The sequence below is a fragment of the Pogonomyrmex barbatus genome, unplaced genomic scaffold (assembly GCF_055798465.1).
Source record: "Pogonomyrmex barbatus isolate J1 unplaced genomic scaffold, ASM5579846v1 scaffold3, whole genome shotgun sequence".
In the NCBI taxonomy this organism is placed as follows: Eukaryota; Metazoa; Arthropoda; class Insecta; order Hymenoptera; family Formicidae; genus Pogonomyrmex; species Pogonomyrmex barbatus.
The window spans coordinates 14,275,232-14,291,160 of NW_028297127.1; the positions used below are offsets into that span (position 1 = coordinate 14,275,232).

A 15,929-nucleotide genomic window follows, 5' to 3' on the forward strand; every position below is an offset into this window, starting at 1 on the left:
CCGCTCCGTCTATAGCGGAATTTATCGCGCATACCATTGTGATTTTATAACACCATTTTTCCGTCGTCGACATGAGACGTTGAATAATTTATTCGTTCGACAGTGATAAAGAAGCGACGCGATGTGCGCTTCGCAGAGACATCGCTCACGAAAAAAGGGGATAGTCGTGTGTCCCTTGCGGGGAAAGGGGGTGGGCCATTTCCATCATGATGCGTATTCGCGTATGAATTAGCAATGGAAAACGAAATTATCTCGATGACACTTGTTTAATCGGCGCGCAAAACTGTCGACTCGAATTTCGCTCGAAATCAAAGCGCGACAGTGATCAAAAACCGGCGCGCGTAATGTTGATCCTTTTTGTTGATTTTTTTTATCAGGTATACGCGCCTGTTACATTGAAGAATTATATTGAAACGTGTAATAGGCTATTAACTTGCTGAAAATTTTTGGATATTTTACGAAAACTTTATTCGTAGAATTTTCATTAAACTGCGGTTATACATCGCTATAATTACACGCGCTGAATAGGAATTACGTATACGTACATATTATTAATTATTTCACAATTTTGTTCCCCGAAATAAATTGTATATCAAAGTATATTATCTAGCTCGACGTGTTCAGATCTCAAGATAGACAACCGGAGAACTTTCATGTGGGCGGAATTAGGTCGGCGGTTTACCCGATGGCTAAAAATCGTCCTCTCTATATTCCTGTGCCGTGATAAATAGCCCTCGTTATTTACTTCTTGAGACATCCGTCGGGCGTTGCGACGCGCGAACCAGCTTTTGCTAATCACGCTGCATGCACCGTGCAGTGCATAAACACGTCATACGAGAGGCAAGTGATACATCATCGCGTATCGGTATGCGGGATTTGGGGACGTATACATCCTCTCCGTGCACCCTCTACATCAACGAGTAACACCCCGTATCATTCGTGATTTACACCTTCTGCTTCCTGTGGCTAGCACAAGCAGCAAACGCAACGGCGGCTACCGAACTTAAATATCTCGATAACGGCTCGTGGCCCAATATCCACCGAAATATTATACGGTTGTGCTCCGCGCCCGTACTAAATCACTGCGATAAATCAAAGAGTCACGCGCCAGGGAGTTCCACTGCAATTATCGCACGTATTATCGCGTTACAATATCGAGACTGAGACTGTTCCTCTGTACAAGATAATTAACGTTTCAAATAGCGAGATGTGTTTGCCTGTTTGCTACACATCGACTTCTTTCTCTTTCTAACTTCTAAAATTAATTTTTTCAAAATTATATTATCTTTTAAATATCCTGCGAGAATTTAAAAATTTGTGTATCATTAAGATTAAAACAGATCTTTAAACAAGTTTAATTTTGTCATAAACATTTCTTTTAAATTTAAAAAGTAACATCAAATGGAAAGCATTTTGAAAAGTAAAACAGCCTCCAAAAAAAATCCAATTAAGAATCTTTTTTTAAATATATATATATATATATATATTTTTTTTGTATTTTTATTTATTTACGATACATATTTAAAATTTACACAAACATTAAGGTCGAAGGAATACTTACGTGTGTTTCTTTGCAAAAACTTATTTGTAGTATTACGTATTCTCTCCGGTAATAATTTTCCCTATCAATCGCATTCGCATAAGTTTTGATTGATATGTGACTAATGCGGTTAACCATGCAGTAGGCTTAAGCCAGTAGATAATCCAGAGAATCGGGATATACGCTCGCGCAAAAGTGGCACGCTGACGGCTTATATACGTCACGCGAGGACCGCGGTAATTTCATTAGCTTATGGTCACGGAATTCCAAGCGCTGAAGGGATATAGCCACCACAACGTGAAAACAATGGAGAACTTCTCCCGCCCACTCGCTCATTCCCGCTCGTCCCGTTCGCCATTCCATCCATCAAAAGGAAACCAACCTAAGTCTATTCTACGTCTGAAAACTTTATGGCCGGGTATAAAATCACACCTCCACGAAGGTTCGGTGCCAAAAGCGCAACGATAATCATGAAAGGGAAAACAGACTCGTCCTTTTACCTGCTTTTCTTCCGTGTTGAATTAATTGCAGTTAATAACTAACAAAATATAAGCTTCAATGGATAGGATTCCTGTTCGGGAAAATTTTAGTTTTTAGTTTTAGTTTTAGTTTTTATTCATCATGCATGTCAAGCGCATTTGACGCGAATAATAAAAGATAAAATTCAATTGGAGCACGTTATTGTGCTATATACTTGATATTTCGATTTAGACGTCAACGTGTATTGTCACGTATAATGAAATAAAGAATCAAATATACATGATTGTTAACAATTAAAAAAACAACAACAATCGATTGTTATCAATTAAAAAAATAAACCTGTTTTCCAAGGCATATGGTATATCCAAATAAAATTCATCAAAATAAAATTCTTCGTACTTATATTCCATAGGCATATGAATTCGAATGCTATTGCATTTCAAAATCGCTTATAAATCGAGACAAAGCGATTTCAATCCTTTCCAAAGGCAGAAACGAAAATTTACACAATTGGATCTCATTAATTATATTCCGCGCGCCTTTTGTAGTATTGTTCCATATAAACTGGAACTGTGACCTTCAGGTTCCCAGTCTATTAAATTAATGATGAAGTAACGAAGTCGGTATATATATATATATATATATATGGCACAAAGTGATTTTAATTTAAAAACTTGCGCTGAGGGAGTATCACTTGCACGGGAAAGTAAATTTAGTCTATCGAGCGATCCGTGTAATCTACTGGTTATATTGTTGCCTCAGGAGTTAGCAAACTATTTCCTATTCTTTTTATTCCCGCAAAAGTGAGAAAAGGCAGGTGGGCTTGGTCAGAGCTCGGACAACTTCTGCAACTTTCTATTCCAAATTTAAAAATTCCAAGGAGCAGGACTCCTCATCTCATGGGCCGAATATATAATCAATTTCATTTAGAACTTCCTATGTTGTGTCAAGAGATTGAATAATTCCAAAATATTTTTTCTGTCTTAATTTAAAATAAATACGCTTGTACCGTATAATTTTAAACATTAGTATAATTCCGTTAATAATGCATCAACAATAATTATTCTCCATCATATTATTCGTCCATTATCCTCTCAAAAAGCTCAACTGGCTCTCGAATAAAAAAGTGTATTGCAATACACAGATTTTTGGAGCAATTTAATATGCAGCTAAATGCACATATTGATATAACAAGGCTACTGGAACCAAAAGCGTGTTCGCCCTTTGTTGTTTGAAATTGCTTTCTTTTTATATATGTCGACAAAATCGACGCAACATTAGTCAATCAAAAAGCTTCAAAACACTTGAAAGCATTTTAAAACACTGTCGAACACATGTTAAATGAAAAAACAAAAACTTTTTAATGCACAGTGAAATACTATCAAGTACTATCAAGTTTCATCAAAAAAGCAAAAAACGCTTCAAAGTGTAATGTAACATCGTAGATTTCATCCAGTTCGAGAAAATTGTTTTAAAGTATACTTAATGCTTTGAAATGTTCTTTCAGAAAATTATCTTATTTTACGCGCATGCTCGCTCTCTCTCTCTCTCTCTCTCTCTCTCTCTCTCTCTCTCTCTCTCTCTCTCTCTCTCTCTCTCTCTCTCTCTCTCTCTCTCTCTCTCTCTCTCTCTCTCTCTCTCTCTCTCTCTCTCTCTCTCTCTCTCTCTCTCTCTCTCTCTCTCTCTCTCTCCTCCTTCTCGCAATATATATAATATTTCCTGAAATACTTTGCATCAAATGCATTTTGCTTTTTCTGCATGTAATTTCCGTATCATCCGTTCAGTGGGTAATATAATAAATTATCTTATTTTTTTCATCTCATTCGGTCGTACTTCTCAAAAAACAATGTTTCATTGTTTCTAACAAAAATCTACTGTTACTGTTAAGCATCCAATGTTTCTATTTCAAGTGAAAACGTTTTTGTTCTTTGTCCCAGAGGAATCATTTCTGTTGCCATCCCCAGCAAAACCTTCTTTCTTCAAGTGAAATCGGTTTCGTGCCTGCTCCGTGCAAAGACTGATTTTCTTTAACTCGGAAATACAGGATTTCGTAAAAAGTAATTGTAAAGACAAAAATAATTTTCTGAAAATTATTTTTCTTTTATTTTAGTTTATTTAAAGTCAAACTTGAATATTTAAACAAATTTAAGTGGCTAATTAAAATAGAATTTGTATAGTTTATTATAATTATAATTTAAGTTATTATAATTTAATCTAATTAATTTTGGAACGCTGATTTAAAGATTTAAAATTTGAAAAATATCGCTATAATAAAAAGCGCAAAAAATTTCTTTCTTAAAAATTCTTTCTTAAAGATCCTTTACGTGTAAGTTCTTAAAGATTTTTTTGTGCATCTGAAACTTAAAATAAAACGTATATTCTCGTTTCAAAAAGCTTATGTTATTTTGTGTCTTGCTTAAAGAGGATATGATTATGCGGCAGTATTCCTCCTTATACTTAGAATAAATTATTTTGATGCGTCAGCTAAGCGTGACTTTACGATCTATTTTGATATATAAGTACATCATTATAACTACAATATTAAACGCTATCCACGCTCGGTAAATATCATATTACAGCAAAAATGAGTGGTTGTCGTTACGAGGCAAAAAGTAATATTCCCCATTCACATTTTTTGTCGACGGAAAATACTCGCGTTTCATTATCTTGGAGATTTTCTAAAACCTCGATAATAATCTGTAAGTATAGTAATTGTCTATTCTAGTGCTTGGCATCTCTCGTGTCTTTACGTCAGCCTTTTTCTCTCCTTCATACCCCCCCCTCTTTCTCTCTCTCTCTCTCTCTCTCTCTCTCTCTCTCTCTCTCTCTCTCTCTCTCTCTCTCTCTCTCTCTCTCTTTCTCATGCTTACATATCGATCGGTCGACAATTCAACGAACAATCGAAAGAAGAAGAAAGACAGAGAGAATAAAGGAAAAAAGATGATCACTATGAGGAATGAGAGAATGAAAGAAGATAACGAAAAAAGATGGAGCACAGACAGATCGAAAAATGTGTGTTCGCCATAAATATTAAATAACGAGAAAAAAACATACTCAGTTTTAGTACAAAAATATACTATTATAAGAATTACTTTACGATGTAATGCTTATTGTTAATGTGGAACCTATATTATAATACATATACACACATGTACATTAAAGATACGTATTTAATATAATTCATCAGTTCGATTTTGTAGATGCTCTAAGTATAATTAACGCTGCATCTTTCTATTTCGGAAGCCAGGAAACTTCCTTAGTCGATAAATTGTTTGTTGATTTCGTTAAACCCGATCTACTCAAGATGAAAACAAGTTTTATCGTGGATAATTGCAGATTATTTTCACAGAGGAGACTCCGCCTAGGAAGGCATCTTTATCTTCTAGCAAAATGCGACGTGACGTAATAACGATTGACTTTGATGAATAAGGCTGGACACGATAAGGTCGTTCAAACGATAATCGATGTTAATTACTTTGTTACCTCTTATTAGAGCGTTCGCCATTTCCCGCTGAGCGCAAGACGGTGTAATCGTGTCGATTAAAACGCGCTTAAATTAACCTCCCGCCGTGCCAATTTGTTCGGCTCTATTCCGAAACAATTTATCGCCGCTGGTCTTCGATTAATATTGAAGGAACGTAATAAGAAGCTCTCGCAGGTTTCTCCAAGATATTAATGTTTAACATGATTAATTCTTGAGCCATCTTTATCTTTCATCCAACTAACTTATTTTTCCGAAAAAGTATATTTTTTTAATAGATGTCCTATATTTTTTTAAGCTGATAGATTAATTGATATTCGATTGTTTTAAATAAAAATATTGTCTTTGTGAAATGCATTTTCTGAAGATAATTTTTTATTTTTCTATATATCAAAGAGATTTATTTAACAGAATTTAACATACGCACAAATTATATAACAATACAATTTAATAAGTTTATTATTAAATTTATTTATTTTGACAAATATATTTTAAAATGTAATTTTTAAATAAGTTTTATGAGCTTTTATAAAAAGATCGTTAAACAAAGTGTACTGCTTTGATTTAAAAATTAAACTTAAGTTTCGATATTATCTCGGATAATCTAATTACACATATATTGGAGTAAAATCATAAAAATCGTAAAATCGTAAAATAAAACAATAAAAGTCATCTGAATTTAAGAAGAGAAATTTTATGGGGATTTTATGTATCATAAAATTTAAGATGGTCGAGTCTGTCTATATTTGATAAACCAAAAACAGTGTGTTTACAAACACAATATTACATTATATTCGCCAAAATCACTAATAAATAGTAATGTGCTCGTATATTCTCACATATTACATGTCGAAAATAGTAAAGAAAAGGTAATTGATCTTAGAAACATCCCAGGTGGTGTACACAGCGTAGACTTATTCATGAGATTTGATATTCATGAAATCTCATAATAAATAAATTGATATAAAGACACAAAGGAGAAAGCAGTATTCCCAAGAGACAAATCAAGGTATAAATAATTAAATGCTTAATGGCGCAACGAAGGCAACGACGCAAATGATATTGTATCTTGTAATTAGGACTCTGTGCTGTTATACACGTTCACATCGGCTGCGCAGCTGTTTACAGGATCAATTCTACTGCCGCGAGTAACAGGATGACAATATGTATCATTTGCGAAACGTTGTAACAATCTCAGTATCCAGGCGCGCAATACATAGTGCAACATAGTTTCTCGAACGCTAAACGCGTGATCGTACATTGTGAGAAATTATTTTTATAAATAAAACTAAATAATGAAAACAAATACAATTTCTATTAATCAATAAATTTACGACAAAATTAATCAGGACAAGAGCTGAACGAAGTGTTAATATTTTTAACAAATCGATGTGTATGTAAAATATATATGTAAAAATTTTAATGGTTTCGGACTATCTTCGAATTAAATTATTATTTTAGTCAATTACACTTATTATTACAAGTTCATTATCAGGCATTATCGCGCTGTCTCAATTATCTCTATTGATTTTATATCTCAGTCTATGAAAATGTTATTAAAAGCACTGGCAATTAATTGAGAACTTTTTATAGCAAAATCTTTGGAATATCTTTCAAATATCGAAGTCGTGCTGTGAAGATTTCCTTGGAATATTCCGCACGAGAATTTAAAAATGTACGCGGGAAGTAGAATGACCATATGCTTGGTCAGCCGGGGGCAATCTTTCTTTAGAAATACTCACATAATTCAGTATCTTGAAGCATAAGTACCAAAATTTTTTACAAGAAACCGTCAGACTTTCTTATACTTAGTATTAGTTGTTTGATATAATCTAAGTGGAAACTTAGTCTTTATATCTTCATAACGTCATACATGTATATGAATTTTTGAAACCAAATAAATGACCTATATATTAAAATATTTAAATATATAAGAATATAAAAATTTTAATTTTTAGATATTTAAACTTCAAGATATTTAATTTAGTAATATAATCTGCTACAAAATTGAGAGAATTTAATTGTAATTAAGTTCGTTCTGAGCAGTGATATTAGAAAAATATATATTAAACAAAATATATAGCAATTATTTTTTTTGAATTATCGATTGAAATGTTTTACAGAAACTTTAACTTGAATTATTCTAGTAATATTTGTCTATGCATATGTGTTAAAAATGTCATTGACAAATTATGTTTTCCAAAGTAAATCAATATTTGTATTTAGACAATCTAATATTATCACAAAGAAAAGCCTTGCGCATTCACATCGATCATGTAGACATGATACATAGATTTCTTTAATAAAAGATATGATATACTTATACTTTAACTTAGTAAAAGAAACATAGAGTAAGAAAGAGAGGGAAAGATCAATTTTCTGTCTCAAATACATTTTTATTATTGTCTTTATTTTTGAGGAAATGTTAAAAATTTTATATGAACACACACACACACACACACACACACACACACACACACACACACACACACAGTTAAGACAATATTTCTTACGAAAATATGTGAAACATTTATTATATTAATGTTAGTTTTTAATAAAAATCATCTATTATAATTGATGATTTCTAATGTTGCTTAACATTCAAAATATATTTTTAATGTATAAGAAAGCTTACTATATTCATGTCCTATGTATGAACAATTCTATCTTCCCTCATTACAGGACATAAATGGATAAAACAATAAGACATTAGGAAAAGGAAAAATAATAGGTCAGCTCTTCATTGTGATTTAGAATGCTTTTTTCTGATTTCTCTTCATCTTCATCCTGTTTCTTTCAAGAGGATTAAAGAGAAAACTAAATTTGAACTATATGTCTATATATGTGATATGTGTAATTCACAATAATAGGAAGATGACAAACTCGTAGGTAGAAAATGAGGTAAAAAATTTTACAAAAACATATCAAGATTGTATCGTTGAGTCATCTGTACATATTTTTCTTTCTCTTTTCTTTTCTCTAAAAGTATTGATATTTCTCGTAAATATATGAAAAGCTACAGTAAACAGCAAAGAATTATTCATACAAGACGTTCGAGTTTCATATCAACAGTTCTAGTTTCTAGTTCCTTTTTACTTCGCTAACAATACTTGCTTTATTTTTGTTCGTATAATGCAAACCTTTCTGTCAATTTGGTTCACAGAGTAGAACTTATTGTGATATATCAGATTACGTAATTTTCCGATATGTTTCAAAGAAACCGAGCATTACGTTTTTATGCAGGCTCGAGGCTCATGCGATATACTAATTAAGCACTTGGCTTAGAAATAACGTGATGGAAACGTGAGATTTATCGCGGGCCAAGAATGTCGTGCGTGTCTCACAAACATTTTTATCCGTACATGTTCGGCAGACGGGAAACGCAGACCCTGATGCTTTAAAATACTTTCGTGTGGTCTGAATTTGTCTTTTCGTGTAGACTGCATATTTGGATTCAATGCACACGATTCACTCGCGCACTCCTGCATTATTAATGCTAAGCGAAGTGATCAAGATAATCCTTCCGTTGCATGGTTTATTTTGAGCAAATTTTCAAATAATAGCATATATGAGATTCATAAGAAGTAGAAAGAATCGCCAGATCATTACAATACGTTGATAGAATTGAATAATAAACTTCTGGGAATACACATTTAAAGTTTTATTATGAAATTGTAAAAAAGAACTGCAGTTTAACTTTCACATATATTTTCAGCATCCATTTTATATAAAATTATATTTTATATATTATAACATTTTACATAAAAAAGATTAATTTTATTTCTTATAATTTTATATGCAAATGAAAAATAATTTAGATTTTAACCTCTCAAAAAATATAAGATAATCGAATTCTTCAAAAACTTAAATATCTTGTATATCTAAAATATCGTTTATTTTATGTAAAAACAAAACTGATTAAAAAATATGTATCTTGTTGATAAAAAATTTATTTTTATATTATATATTTTATAATGTAAAAATACAAATACAAAGTATAATAAAAATATTTTTACATATTATAAGAACTTGAAAGAAGTTTCTTCTAGAAGTTTATTTTGCTTCTTTATTGCTTGAAAAGAAATTGAAACTTTCTGTCGCCGTTCTGCGTTCATATGCTAGCCATTTTAAAATTTTGTTGGAAATAGAAGCAATTTTCTCCGCTAAAAGCATTTTCTAAAAATTTTAAACGTTTAAAATAACATGTACGTGAGTGATTTATATGCCACTTAAGGATTAATAGCAAGATGTCTGTCCCATATAGTTTAGTGAAAGGAATTAAATATATAGAAAGTCCTGCAATCTAGAATTAATTACGAATTAATTACAAATTCATAAATCAATTTCGGCGACGCCAAATTACATAGTCGCCAAACCTGTCCGAGAAGGCCGATTGTATCGACGTAAACGTCGATGTGTAGCCAGCTTATAACTTTTCTTTACAGAGCCACCGTTTTCCCCGGGCTAAAAGGTGACGATACAAGACGGCGACGTCACGAAGCGCTTTAGCGATCGTCACACAAGCACGGCTTAACCGCAAACCACCGAAGCGAGTTGCAGGCCTATATTTCAGAAAGGGATGAGTATCCGAGATTGGCTCGACGACGACGTTAGTCTCGCACGTGACGTGTGCATGTACACGCCACGTGCGATCGTACGTCTCCCACGCTTATGCAGCGCTGGCGCCGCGAGAAGCTTAACAACAAAAAAAAAAAAAAAATTAAAGGGAAAAAGCACAGAATACGCGAAAATACGCGACAGATTTGCCCGATAGAGCTTCGTTGAAAAAGACTTGTTTTCCGGAAATTTTCATTCAACGCCACTGAATGCGGAACCGGAATTCGGCCGCTCTCAGGCTTGATTCGCGGATGCATCGCCGGTGACGTTTCCATTTTCGTGAATAGCGGACATTCAGCGATGCGACGTGTGCGTTTCCCTCGGCAAGGTCTCCTATGGTTTACAGCCACAGCCGCAGTCGTGCCTCAAATCGATTTCTCACTCACGTTACCAATCGCGCGCCACCAATCTGTACGGTCGTTAATGGAAAATCTCGTAAATCCCCCGTCGAAGATCTCGAACGGTCCTTTTAGAAATCGACAGGTCCCGTCGAACTCACGGCGCGTCAGTTCGGGCGCGAGACGATATAATCCAGCGGGCCGCAGTAAGTTTTCAAGTCCTCCGGGGAGGGTACTAACGGAACTAACGATCATAACAGCCGAAACTACTAGTCGACTATACTAATGCGCGCCGTTATTCCACACCGTAGAAATAAATCACTACGTTCTCCCTGATTTCCCTGCAGTCGCAGAGGTGTCGCACACGAGTGCATAACACGAGGCTGTGCATATTTTCCATTCATGAATACGGAGAATTAAAAGAACACGAGGGATTACTCTGTTAATGTACTACATACCTCTGGATTAGTACAGAGTCGTTGAATTGTAACACCGGTTATTTTTACAAACGGGAAAGCAAACGTGCGACGCGTATGTCGTTTATATAAATTCGCGCAACGGCAACAAAACGGTTGCGTTGCTCCGATTGTTAGCTGTGTGTTTTGTTACAGAGGTAAAACTTCACAAATCCAGAGACGAAAATGTCTCCTCGTTGAAGGAAAGTGGTAAAATGTTCGTTGTTCGTACAAAAGCTGAATTATAAAATTTAAAAACGATTTCTGTTATTTTTCGATAGACTATATACCGCTGTACCCGCGAGCTATTCATATGGCGAGTTTTGTTCCATCGCGATTTATACTGGCAAGCATAAGAATAAACGTCACAGCGCATTTCTAAAACGTGCATACACTCGGGGCCACAATCTCGACAGCCATTGAAAATTGTATATTGCTACCTCTATTGTTTTTACCTTCTGTCGTGGAAAATTTCGCAGTTACGCGCTTCCCAGACCGAATCGTATGCAAATTTCTTGATAATCGAATCACCGATACAATTAGAATGGGTTACCGTTTCGATTCAATAATCTTCCTTTGATATCTGGTAAAAACTGGATATGCAAATATGTATTGTAGAAATATAAATAATCCGCGTGTATGTTCGTGGAGTTTGATGTGAAAGAACATTGTGAAAGGAAGGCAAACAAGTAGCAAAAAATTAATAAATTTCCATTTTCTTCCACATTTCCATTTCCGTATGTAAAGCCGGATTAAAATTTAAAATGCTTATTTATATCATGTAGTTTATGAGATTTTGCGCTGCATTTTATTTTTTCGAAAAAGCGAAAAAGAATTTATTATTATTGAAATAGAATATATAAGAAGAAATGAAATTTTAAACATCGCTATCTTGTTAAAGAAATAATCTGGAAAAATATTTTAATATCACATTTGAAAATGTCAAACATTTCTGCGAATGTCGAAATATTTGTTGGCTTGAAAATCGGAAAATAGCTTATCATTATTCAGAACGAGATTATAAAAGCATGAAAATTCTATGCTTGTCAATCATGTTGCGCGCGCATATTTGACAATATCATACTTGTCTATCTTATTTTTGACGGAGAAAAATACAAACAGAATCACTAGTGGAATAGCCATGAAAAGCACGTTACATGAATTGTTCGTTAACGATTGTTTCAGATGTTCCATATAAATGTGTCGAAAGGGGCAGTTCTATTTACAGAGTTCGGCCGAATGCCCATCAAAGGGAAAAAATTGCAAAAGAGTGCCAATCTATAACTGGAGGATTGGACTGTCGCAAGTGAAAGCTTTTGAGCAAATACTAATATTTAAATTTCTTAATATCTCTAATTGACAGTCGACCGTTGAAAAACAAACTATGAAATTAATGATACGTTATATAATCGAATGTCAACAGAACTGTTATGTCATTTAATCACGTTAAAAAGCTACAAATGTAAACAACGACAAAAATGAGGATTTCACAGAATTCGTTGACTAAAAAGAGGACATAATTACAATGCTATAGAATGTTGATATAGAAGCTTACCAATAATGCGCAGTTTTCTCCGTGATGTTATATTCTTTATAAAAATTTTCTATGGCAATTTTTTGAATCAGGTAATATTTAAAAGCAAGCGTGACTTTATAACAGCAGCGAATTTGACGTCAACTTGGCATGGGGGGAGTTGATCTGATCGAATAAAAGCTTTTGAGCTAATATTAATATATTTAAATTTCCTTTAATAATATTTTTAATAAACATGCAATTTTTAGAAAATAAACTACAGACGTAATAATATTGACATTATAATATAAATGTTAATCGTTATATTATTTTTTAATACCAAAACTGCACTTAGTTTAAAATTGCGTATATATTTATAAATAAACTACGCTAAAAATATGTATTTCACACATTATATAAGAAAATAGCATAATTATATATTGTTTTACATAGAGCAAATGTGGAATATATTAGTTGATATGAAGAAATATATTAGTTTCGTGAAATTATATTATTAGCAAGCTCATTTAATATCCCCCTCAACACACACATCTACTTTAATATATGTATATATATATATATATATATATATATTTTATATATATGTATATTCTCATCGTCTAAATAGCTTTCGTATGACATCTAAAACAGGAAATTCTATCTTGATTTCTGACAAATTATAGATTGTCGAAGGAGAAATTTAACTTTAGAAATTCTAATAATCGGATGATATTAAAATCCGCTTTAGAATTTTGACCTATATATAATTCTCTGCAGAATTGAGAGTAAATTTCTTATAATTTTATGTGATGCATAATATAAGAAACATCTAAAAAGTCAAAAGCATTATATAATCAATATATAAAATATGTACATATTAAAATACATTCAAAATATAAGATTATAAAAATCATGAATTAGAAATAATAAGTCACCTAAAATTATCTAAGAAATAAGCGTATTTTAGTAATAATAGCAAATTTTTTATATCAATCTGACATGAAAGAATAAATTCGAGCAAATTAGAAGCAAATATTAATATCAAAATTTATTGATATCTCTAGCAATCGACCATAAAAAGAACTCAAAATTTATAATGTTCAGTTAAAAGAAACATTGTTATACTGTCAATAAAACTGTCATTAATTTCCTTGAAACATTGTACATTCAAACAATTTTGCCAGAAACATATATATTTGCACAGTTTGCAGATTACGTAAACGGGAGTTTAATAGCACTGTTTAATAGCGAATGTCGAAAGTATGCGTTAATCTCGGCGGATAGTTCATGAAGTTACACCGTAATCAAACATTTTCAGAATCGAATAATGTTGCGAAGCGAGCGTTGCTTGGTAATAACGACACGTTTCGCTTTGACTTCGCCGTACCGAGCGATGCGCGTAACGAATTGGGACCTCTTGATTACTCGAGCTAGAGACAGTAATAAATGACTCGGTAATAAACGACCCTCGCCAGGAATTTCGAGTATCGTTCGGCGATATATACGACGTTGTCCGTCAATAATTGTTCCGCTGGTACAACGCGGTTGCAAGTTTCCGTTATCTAGGCCGGGGAAGCGCAAAAATCTCTCGCCTGCGAAATTCCAGCGTCGATAACTCCATTGCCGATAAGGTAACCTTACCGACAGACAACCTGCTGCTGATATTTCGACGCGTCTGACTAATGCGCGGCTATACTACTTCGACGCGAAATTATCCCCGAGTCTTCGCGCTCGGACAGTAACGAAGCGATCTACAAGCATCGCGTATGTAGAAAACGTTCGATGATAAATCGCACATGCACAATCGTGCGAGAAAATAAATATGAAATTCTTCGCAAATTAAATGCATCGTAATTGCTACGTTACTGAAATATCTTTGCTCGGTGAAGCTACTCGGCGAAACAAATGTAGATGACGCTTGATTTTGCACGATAAAACAGAACGAATGACGGTCTTAATCGTGAAGAGACGTAACTCAGGATTAATGATTAACTCTTTGTAAATTGCAAATATAATACATTGTGGTATCTTTAAGTGAGGTTTTCAGAAGAGGAAAGACGACAAACGCGCGCGAACAGGCAAACAAAAAGTGACAAATGCATAACGACCGTAGCTTCTTTACTATTCATTGAAATCAAACGTAGAATACATTTATTCTCATATAAATTTCAAAAATTGCACCATCCGTCATTAATCATTGCAGTATAAAAAGAGATAGATAAAATATAAAAGATATACTTTATACTACTTTATATACTACTTAACATCGATGAGGGATTTAAAATATCAATTTCTTCGAAAGAAGAGACCGAATTCTCGGGAAAATGGCTAAATTATAGAGGGCTGGGTTATATCATATTAATAATCGTTCAGTTATTTTCGGAATGGAAAGAAAAATTCACTTACCCCAGAGCCTTCGTGCTGATCAGAGGCGTCTTCAGATTGAGAAAGCCGTTTTTCTTGGTGGTTTGTTGTTGCTGGCCCGAGCCATCGCCATTGTCATTTTGATCCTCGAGATCGTCATCCCGTTGTTTGGACTTCCTAGCGCGTAAATAGAGCCACATTGCTAATGCGAGTCCTACTAAAATTGCGAGAGCACCAACTGTTCCGAAAACTGCTGTCAGTATGACGTCACGGCGTTCCATGCCCACCTGGAATGCAGAAGGAAACACAAATCGATTGAGAGACAGACACATTTACATTACTCGTGTCTGCATCATTCCTTACAACACGAAAGACATCTTGACAAATCGAAATAAACGTTTAAGCCTAGCACTTCACGTTCAGCACGCGAAACGAATATGTCGTGTCGTCGTCTCTAGAGTTTTCCTAAATTTGAAAAATAAAAAGTAACAAGACATCTTCACATTCCCTACACGTCCCTACACGACCCAAGAAAGAAACGTCTCTGACGACGCGCCTTATAAAAAGTAACGACGCGAGACAATCGTAAACTTGGCGACTAGAAAGACGGGATTTTTTTTTCAAGAGAAAAGAAAATAGAGAAAGAGGAAGTGGAAAGGGTCACCATAGAGGTGACTGTTACGACGACGAGAGTGTGCCTTCCGCTCGGGTCAAAGTCTGGCATGGTCGAGCACGTCCGAAAAATTCATTTTCAGACTTCGCACGTGATGGTGCTACGAGTCGGCTGCAGCGACCAAGGCGAGCCCGGTCAATACGGAGTACACCTTAACAACGGTACTATACATGTAGTCCCCCGACTTCAATAGTCGGAGGAGATATCGCGCTAGACGAAAACGCCCATGAACTCAAACCATCCTGTCATTCCATGCACGAATGAAATTCAGCCTTAGCAATCTGAGATATCTACACATGCACGCGCGCGGACTATTTCGGCTAAACCTCGGCCGGGTGCGGATAGGCCACGTACAAGATAAAAGCACGAGATGCCACGATCGAAAGATTGGGATACTCCTCCTAAATATCTCGATCTGCACACTCGGTGTGTACTATATATATTAATACGACAAGAAAAATAACGAAG

The 15,929-nt window shown here is 34.3% G+C and overlaps 1 protein-coding gene across 6 annotated transcripts in view; it reads right to left on the minus strand.

The window, feature by feature from the left end:
- Syt7 (Synaptotagmin 7) overlaps positions 1-15,929 on the minus strand; it is a 160,999-nt gene that overhangs the window by 91,962 nt on the left and 53,108 nt on the right. For all 6 annotated transcript variants that reach the window (XM_089079514.1, XM_089079513.1, XM_089079510.1 and 3 more), the window contains one exon: positions 14,831-15,075. In XM_089079514.1, coding sequence (XP_088935640.1) covers positions 14,831-15,069 — 239 coding nt within the window. In that variant the 5' untranslated portion in view covers positions 15,070-15,075. The remainder of the gene's footprint in view (positions 1-14,830; positions 15,076-15,929) is intronic.